This window comes from Apodemus sylvaticus, chromosome 1 (genome assembly GCF_947179515.1).
Source record: "Apodemus sylvaticus chromosome 1, mApoSyl1.1, whole genome shotgun sequence".
Classification (NCBI taxonomy): Eukaryota; Metazoa; Chordata; class Mammalia; order Rodentia; family Muridae; genus Apodemus; species Apodemus sylvaticus.
Genome location: NC_067472.1, coordinates 17104451 through 17114076, shown reverse-complemented (window position 1 = coordinate 17114076; position 9626 = coordinate 17104451). Strand labels below are relative to the sequence as shown.

General features: G+C 47.5%; 1 protein-coding gene across 1 annotated transcript; it reads right to left on the bottom strand.

Annotated features, from left to right (window-relative positions):
• Positions 1 to 3947: 3947 nt before the first annotated feature.
• Positions 3948 to 9155, bottom strand: Ndufb8 (NADH:ubiquinone oxidoreductase subunit B8). The gene is made up of 5 exons (XM_052185149.1): positions 9036 to 9155; positions 8647 to 8773; positions 7157 to 7256; positions 6189 to 6344; positions 3948 to 4137 (listed from the first exon to the last, which is right to left on the bottom strand). Exons 1-5 carry the CDS (start codon positions 9118 to 9120, stop codon positions 4045 to 4047), a joined length of 561 nt encoding a protein of 186 aa, XP_052041109.1. The 5' UTR covers positions 9121 to 9155; the 3' UTR covers positions 3948 to 4044.
• Between the last annotated feature and the right edge of the window lie 471 nt (positions 9156 to 9626).

Genomic DNA, 9626 nt, shown 5'->3' with positions numbered 1-9626 from the left:
GAGCTGAAAGACCACTAGGTTATATTTCAGCAAAAGGGGAGCCGACACGGCTAATGGGCATGCTAGTATCTCCCACACAGTAAATCAAAGGACTGAGCAAAGAACGAGTCCTGATAAATTGTGGAATACCAATTAATTCTGCAGTTAATGGGGAATTACTGAAAAGTTTGGGTCAGAGGCACTAGTGGCATTTGTATTTTGTCTGGCAGTATGGTTCCCTTTGGAGAGATGGGCGAAAGGCAGGGATCCAATTACAAGAGGAATAGATCAGCCCAGGGACCAGTGAAGAAAGCCTGGATTAATACTGGCGACTGAAGGAGAGCTGCCCTGGCTCTCCAGACTGAGAAAGGAAAGGATTCAAGACTATGCCGGCTCAAGAGCCAGGGAGACCCGGTAGATGTCGCTGATAACAGAGCTAAAATCCTGAGGCAGAGGAAAGAAAACGTGAAGCTATCGCAGATGCTTTTCAGGTTGAGGGAACTGTGGCAGGTGAAGGTATCCAAGGTGACTCTAAAGTTCCACCTGATGCATGAACAGTATGGTGACTTGGACCTAGGCCACCTCTGAAACTGGGGTGTCTATTATCTGATGGGCAGTTTTGAAGTCAGAAAGAAACCCAGGTCTCTTTGCTCTCCACTCTCTCACATACTCTCACCTCTCTGCCCCTTGGGCTCTCCCCCACCCCTCTCCATGTGGTCATGGCTGGTCTCCACTCCACTTCTCTACTCTCTCTTTCTCTCTCTCTCTCTCCCCCCCCCCACTAACTCTCTGAATAAACTCTATTCTATACCAAAAAAAGAAAGAAAGAAAGAAAGAAAGAAAGAAAGAAAGAAAGAAAGAAAGAAAGAAAGAAACCCATGTGTGGCACCATCTGTGCCAGGACCGTTGTTGCTACAACTAAACATTCAACTTTTTTTTTAATGTCCTATCACAGGAACAGGTGAGGTGGTGGGGGTGGAGTAGGGAGTGAACAAGATCAGTGGCTGACTGAGCTGTAGGGGCTGGAGGTGTGGACTGACTGAGAGAGTGCTTGTCCTAAGGCTTGAAAGCCTGGATTTATTTCCCAGCACTACAAAAAACAGGTGGTGGCTACCTTGTAATCCCAGTACTCAGAAGATGGAGACACAAGGATCAAAAGTTCAAGGTCATCTTCAGCTACCTAACAAGTTCAAGGCCACACTGGACTACAGGTGATCCTGTCACACACACACACACACACACACACACAGCTGAACCTTGGCCAGTACCCCCCAAATTAGGGAATAAAGCAGAAGTACCAACCACACTGAGGGAGCACCACAAAAGAAATCTGTAATAAGTCCTAAGGTTCTGTTCCCAGCACCCACATTGCAGTTTCCAGCTTCCTAACTCCAATCCCAGAGCATCCAACATCATTTCCTGGTGACACACAGTCATATGCATTCACATAAATAAAAATTTAAAACTGAAATGATTAAAGAATACATCTCTGAGCTGGGCAATGGTGGCACACGCCTGTAATCCCAGCACTCTGGGGGGCAGAGGCAGGTGGATTTCTGAGTTCAAGGCCAGTTTGGTCTACAGAGTGAGTTCCAGGACAGCCGGGGCTACACAGAGAAACCCTGTCTTGAAAAAAATCAAATCCAAAAAAAAAAAAAAAGAGAGAGAATACATCTCTGTAAAAGGAACTTCTTAAAATGACATTCTGTGTGCATGTGTGGATGCACACATATCATCTACAGCACATATTTGAACTCTTGGAAAGGACTAGAAGTATTAGAAGGTAAGGAAGCATGTTCTTGTTGGAGGACATATGTCAATAGGGGTGAGTTTTGAGGTTTCAAAAGCTCGTGGCAGCCCCGTCAGACTCTCACCCGCCTGCCTCACACACACATGCACACATGCACACTCCCAGATCAGGATGTAGCTCTCAACCATGTCTCCATCGTCATGCCTACTATGCTCCCCACCATGCTCCCCACCATGCTGATAATGGACCAAGCTTTTGAAACTGTAAGTACACCCTCAATCAACTGTCCTTGAGTTGTTATGGTCATGGTCTTTCTTTCCTGCAATAAAGCAGTGACTAAATCTGATGGCTTATTTGTACTGATTGCAGGAGAAACAGCTTTTTTTATGGGTCAGAATTCCAAATGAAATAGGGTTAAGAAAATGTTCTACTTTTAATCTCAGCCAAAGCTACATAGTAAGACTGTCAAAAAGCAACCCCCTAAACAGTGTCCGTTGACTAGAGACTACAGATGCACTGACACCGGGGGTCCCTGGTCACAGGAAACTCCTTGACAAGCACTGTACTTAGATCCTCCTCTTTGGATATTTCTAACATACAATTTTACAAAATCCAGAAATGATACTTACACCATTTCTTTTATTTGCCTGAGTTTCAGGCATGAGCCACCACGTTTCCTTCCACCGAGTCTTACCCTCTTTGAAGGTTAACAGATCGGCTTGGATTGCCTTGAAGCCAACTCAGCCAGGTCTTTTTACTGGTTGCTCTGGTCACTTCTACTCAACAAGCTTTACGGCTTAGACTACAAATGTAGCTACTTTGTCCATTATTCCACAACCACCCTGGTGACTGGGATTGCTTTAAGTTTTAATCTGATCGCTATACTCTTTAATCCTTTTGAGTTTTTGTTGTTTTTGAGACAGGGTCTTCCTACCTTGGTCAGCCTGAAACTAAGAGATCCACCTGCCTCTACCCCACCCACCATGTACCACGAATTAAAAGCATGTACCACCACAACCAACATTTTAAAAAATTTTTATTTTATGACTGTTTGCCTGAATGTCTGAGCACCATAATGCAGTGTCCCTGGAGGCCAGAAGATGGTGTCAGATCCCGGAGGACTGAGTTACACATGGTGTGAACCATCATGTGTGTGATGGGAAAGCATCCAATGTCCTTAAGCCATAGTTCCCCAGTGCAGCAAACTTCATGAGACAGCATCTCACTAGCTGGTTTAGAGCTCAGAGATCTGCCTGCTTCTCCCTCCTAATGCTGGGATTAAAGCCATCTGACCAAACACTATAAATCTGAGAACTTTAGACTGTCATCTCCAAAGGTGATAACTAAAGGTCAGGGTGGTTTAGTTCTCAGTGACACATGTACCCTTTTGGCAAGTGGCCTTGATGTCCTTGCATATTCTTCATTGATATCTGTATATACTCTTTACCTGTGGTTAACAACATATGCTTTAGACAACAGAAATGCATTATGATAGCTTTCTTCTAAGGTTGCCACAAGGGCTTGGATGAGCCCTTAATAGGGTTCATAAATAGGGACAACACTAACTTAATAAGCGGCTGTTTTAAAAAACTTGCTTTGAAAGGAGGGATGAAGGAATGCCACAGCTGCTGGCCAGGCGCCTCCTACTGTTCCATCACTCAAAATGCCTTACTTTCTTTTAAAACATGCCTCAAACCACTAGACTAGTCCTGAACTCATGGAGATCCTCCTGCCTCAGCCTCCCAAGTGCTGGGATTAGAGGCATGCACCACATGTCTTTAAACTTAACAACTATTACTTAAAAGTTGGATTGCCTTGATAGCCTTACTATGTAGCCCAGACTAGCATCAAACTTGCAATCCTCCTGCCTCAGCTTCCTGTATGCTAAGATTATAGATGTGCCCCACAAAAATGTTTTTTTAAGGAAAATGAATCTTGTTCCAAATTGGGAAGTGAGCGTACACCTTCTTCAGCCCTATAAACAGGAAAGGACCGATCCTTTACTATCTGCTGTGCAACTGCAGCTGGAAGCCACTTTCCCAGCCCCGGGAAGATGGCCTATAATCTCCTTATGCTATTTCCTAACCTTCCTTCCCATCCCTCCAATTTCAGAGCAGGAAAACAGGAAAACAGGAATGCAGGCAGGCAACATGCAGAGGGAAGGACCAGGACCCGGCTCCTCACAGTAGTGACTGTTCCTGGGGAAAGGAGACACAGATACCACAGCACTGAGCTTTATTAGGGATCTCATTAAGGTTAAACCTCTAGGAACGAGGGAGTCCTATTTAGAGGGCACGAAAGCCCATCAAGCCTCCTCAGATATCATAGTGAACCACAGGCTCGGGCTCTTTGGTAGGATCACCGCCTCGCTCCAGGTACAGATTATTGTAAGGGTACTGCTTCGGACCCTAAGGAAGAAGACAAAAAACAGAAAGCACAAGGGTCAGCAAGAACACCAGCCAGCCAGCGGATACCTGACTCTTCCCTACCTAACAGTCCCACAGAGCAAATGGGCGGACAGTAGCCTCGGGTCAGACTCGGCTGAGCTAAAGTGGCAGAGGCCCTGCTCTTCCCCTGCTCAACCCACAGCAGAGAGCGCCTAAGCTGTGAGAGAAGTGGTGTGTGCCCTGCAAGTGTGCAGTGGAGGGGAGGTCCAAGCCAAAGCTTTCTAAATGAGATGGCGCATCCATCCACCCCGCTCCCGCTCCCTCTCCCTCTCCCTCTCCTGGGGTCGAGACAGACTCAATCTCCTCTAAGTCACTCAGCCTCTAATGGCTCCACCACTAAAGTGGCCTGGCAAATGAGGCGTGCAGGAGCAGCGGTGGGAGCGAGCAGAGGAGACGCGCCTGGGACGCGCTTTCAGGGCTGCTGGCTTTACCAACAAACAGCTGTCAGAGAACACAGCTCGGAGGGAGGAGAAAAGGGTGATGTGCTTACAGAACTGAAAAATGGAAGAGCCACACTGCTCCTTGCTCTCCTGAAGTGAAGTCAGTGCTCACCACAGCCCCACATGCTCTCCAGCAAAAGTCCCCAGGGCTTAGCAAGGCCCGTGTCAGTGAACACACTCTGCCAGCCCCCTTCAGGACGTCATCTCTGCAGAGGCAGCACTGGGCAGCCGACTGCAAACACTGCAGCCCCTGCCTTCAGTTCTCTTCTCTCGAAACACCCTGGAGACACTCCTAGACTAATCTTCCTTAGAGCCAGGCCCACATCATGCCAGGCTTCTACATGTCTCCCTGGTACTAGAGGCAGCCCAAAAAATACCTGCATCCCTCCCCATGGCACAGTCTGCATCTGGTCCATGCAGAGGTTATATAAATATCTGTTTGATTAATACCCCACTCTGCCGTCAAGCTCAAATCCTCAGCTATGCAATAAAAGCTGCCCAACAGAGCTACTCAGTTCACCTCCTAATCTAGTGATCTTCAATTCTAAACGCATTTTATAATTACCTAGAAATTGCTGAGAAAACTGATTCTCGAACCCTACTGTAGAGCACAGAATTAGGACTTCCAAGAACCAGGCCTGAGGAATATGAGTGTATGGAAGTTCTCTAGGAAACGTACTTTTTTAAAGGCTGATTTAAATTTTTGGATATTTTTATTACATTTACTTATTTAATATCTAGGTGTGTGGGCACACTACTACTTTGGCACTCACTGGAAGTCAGAGGGCAACTCACGGGAGTCAGTTCTCTCCTCTTACCACGGGGGTCCCAGGGACTGACCTCCGGTCAACAGGCTGGGCAGCAAGGGCCTTTACCCACTGAGCCACTTCACTGGTCCTAGTTTCTATCTCACCTAACTCACCATCCGCCCCCTCCTACTGCTCTTTCTTGTCCCTCATGGTTTCCCTGACCTCCTCGTGACCCAGACCCTTTCTAGCCCCTCATTTGAGTCCTGCTCCCTCCCACAGGTCACCCCACTCTGTGCATTCGCTGTCGGTGGGCACGCACAAGCCGTGCCAGGCTTGTACACGCATGCTCATGACATGGCGCTCACTGTGTCTTCTATCTAAAGCGTCCTAATCCCTCCCTCCAGCTGGGAAGTGCACCTTCTCTGTCCTTTGAATGCTCTGGTCACAACTGTCTATGTTTATCAAGGACAACTGTTTCCAGTGCCCTGTGGAAAGTGCCCTTCGTGTGCTCAGTACAGGGTAAGTTTGCAGCTCTAGCGTCTTTGGTGACCACTAAAACATAAGTGGAACTACTGTCCTCAAATGGAAACCCCACATTCTCACCCACTAGTTAGTGCTCAAGCCTGTCTCCTCAGTTATCTGGTCCATGCAGCGGTGCAGAGCAGTGCTCTGATGTCTGTGTGGGCCGGAGGGTAAAGTCCTTCATCTTCATCTTTTCTAAAACTCTAGGAAGCCAAACTTGGCACTGGCTAGTTTCCTACCCTGCAACTTCACTCTCGGGAGAGGAGGCAAATGTGCTTTGGAGAGCACGTAAGATACTCACCACAGGTTGGTAGGAATGGAACGTGTCCCCTACCCAGAACATGAAAAGCATGAAAGCCACGAAGCCGAAGAGATGTTTACACATGACATCCCAGGAAACAGGTGTAGGAGATGTGTCCACACGATTCCTGATGTACATGTCTAGGTCCCAGTGTATCTGTGGCAGAAAGGCACATAGCTGTCACAAACTCTTCTTGCAAAAGACAGGTGTTTTGGCTAGTCTTGGGTCAACTTCACACAACCTACAGTTATCTGAAAGAAGGAAACCTCAATTGAGAAAAATGTCTCTATAAGATCCAGCTGTAAGGCATTTTCTCAATTAGTGATCAAGGACGGAGAGTCCACTGTGGGTGGTGCCATCCCTGGGCTGGTGGGTTCTACAAGAACGTAGGCTGGGCAAGCTACAGGGCACAAGCCAGTAAGCAGCATCCTTCCATGGCCTCTGCATCAGCTCCTGCCTCCAGCTTCCTGCCCTGTGTGAGGTCCTGTCCTGACTTCCTTAAATGATGAACAGCGATATGAAAGTGTAAGCCAAATAAATAATTTCCTTCCGACTTGCTTTTTTGGTCATGGTGTTTCATCATAGCAACAGAAATTCTAACTAAGACAACAGGCAATCTGGAATGGCCACAGCCTGATACAGACTTCCAAGAAGCACTACCCTTCTTAGGGCAATATTCTGAGCCAGGTCCAAGACACACAGGGCCAGCCTTAAAGATGAATGCTGCCGGCACAATTGAGAACATTACTCAAGCATGACCTGCACAATGTTCACAGGACGCAGGCCTTGGGGATTCCTCTAAGTTCCATCCCATGTAACCGCATGCAGAACTTCGGGTCTCAGGTCACTGGGCCTTGCTTCCTTGAGCAGAAAAGCTTAGCAAGAAAAGTGCCATTTGCAGTAAGGAAAGAGTGCCAGGAGAACACAAGGAAGCTGGGAGGAAGTGCAGTGGGTAATGGCTTGCTCACCGGCTCACCCCAGTTCAGCCTGAGGTCTGGGTGGTCCCAGTCATACCACGGGTCCCTCTCTTGCTGGGAGCGGTTGGGAAGCATGGGGTAGTCGCCATACCTGAGAGAGACAGCAAGGACTTCTGGAAAGGGCTATAGTAGTCCCTGACAAGTCAAAGCCCTCATCCCAAACATCAGAAACAAATCGACATATATAACTACATCGCTTAGGATAGAAGAACTTACCCCAAAATTGAGATGTCTTAGTACTAAGCACAGAACCAAAAAAGTCCAGATTATAGTTAGAGGTTATGTCAAACCCTGAAACAGCATGCATGGACTTATCTTTATTTACAAAGAAAAGTCACACAACTCAGAACTAAAAGGGAATTTATCAACCAGTCACATCCACATTTGTTGGATAAAATAAAATAGGTACACATTAGAAAAGGCTTTTCTTCTCCATAGCTACTATGTTTCTTAACCACAAGCTGATATATACCCTCATGCCTCAAACACCTCCTTGGAAATCTTGCTTAACTGGGTTCTCCCCCTAAAGATCTAAGTTCACCTTATACAGACTAGTACTCAGGCTGTTCCAGGCCACAATAAAATAAAAAACAGACAATGATAACTGAACACGTGTCAAAGAAAATGGCCGGAATAAAAAGAAAAGAAAAATGCTGGGGGCTGGAGAGGTTGGCTCAGCAGTTAAGAGCACCGACTGCTCTTCCTGAGGTCCTAAGTTCAAATCCCAGCAACCACATGGTGGCTCACAACCATCTGTAACAAGATCTGATGCCCTCTTCTGGTGTGTCTGAAGACATCGACAGTGTAATCCTACATAAATAAATAAATAATTTTTTAAAAAAGAAAAAAAAGAAGAAAAAAAAAGAAAAATGCTAACACAGGAAGTGAAGATGATGTTTAATCACTATTCATAATTAACTGTTACATGGATAGAGGTCCGGAAAGGACCAACACCAACTGAAGAACGAAGGTGGATGTGTAATCCTGTAATTTGTTTAACTGTCAATGGCATTTTCATATCCCTAATGGCAAAAACAAAACAAAACAAAAAACATACACAAATACAGAGTATCCCATCCTCGGCAAGGTTCTCATGACAGGATTCCAGCTCCAGCCTGGTCACCTAGATGGTCTAGATGACAGCACCTGAGCCCAGCAGATGTTCAATCTAAATGAAACCCAGTGCTCTGGATGGAGCCAAGGAAGAATTTCGCTATTCTGCAGTCCTCGGGGGAGCTATTATAACCTCGGCTTCCTCATTTGAGGAAACAGCCTGAGCCAAGGAAAAAAAAATTGAAGTTCTCTCGGCTGCAGCTGCTCACCCACCCACTCCCATCTCCTGCAACCAAGAAAAGCACCCACACTAGTGACTCCGAGGGGTCACTAGAAGGATCCGGGAGAAAACATCAGAGTCGCATCACCTAATCCAACCGTCTTCACCCACCACTATCCCTGATGAGAGTAGACCTCCTCTACCTCACCCCATGCCATCATCTGGGTACGGCTGGTAGTCTTCCACACGCATATTATACTTCTTGGCGGCCGCGGCGCGTTCTTCTGGGGTCCTAGGATATGACCCCGGCATCATGTCCTTGGTCATGTGGAAGGCTGGACGCAGAAGGATACAGGTCAGATGGACACGGTTCTTTAGGCACCCACCCAGAAAAGACTAAGCGGCAGTGACTGCTGAGGTCGGAGTGCCGCACCTTGCGGGACCGCAGCTACCCTGTATCCCTTCTTTGGACACACTAATTCACCTGTCCCCCTACCCCCACCTCCAACGCCTGTCTGACACCTCCGCCACCGTTCCAAGCAAGCCTCCCTCCCGAAACTGCAAACTTCAGGCACCCGCTTCCCACACCGCGCAGACCTCTCCGTGCCTCCAGTGGCACCACGCCGCGGGTTGTCCTTTGCAGCCATCGGACTCCCAGGGCCGCAGCCCGGGCCGCCGCCATCTTCACCTTCTCCGACGTTCACCCTGCACATGCGCAAAGGCGGGTCACGGTGGCTGAGCAGGGCCAAACGCGATCGCTAAAGCCCAAGTTCCCGTGTCAGGCTGGGCGGGCTTTAAATAACGCTGTAGAGCCTGGGCAGTGGGCAACTGGTGAGGTGCCGGACAGACAGCAAGGAGAAAAAACAAAGCCTTCAGCTGACTGAGGCTCTTTCAGGGCTGCTCCCGCCGAATATCTCAGACAGCTGAGCAAAATAAAATCAGCCTTCAGTCCTCACACGCAGTCCTTTTCACATTTAGCTCATGATTTTGTTTGATCCTTTCTCCCAGTGGGTTCACCTCTTTCCTTATATGCTCAAAGTTGGCTTCTTAGTCTCTGTTCATCTAAATGTTTCAGTCACCTCAACCCAACGAATACAAAACCAAGCCTATTATTGGAGGTGGCTCTCCTGACACAGCCCCAAACCTCCTATTTGTCAGGAAAGACAGATTTCAAACAGAAAGAACATA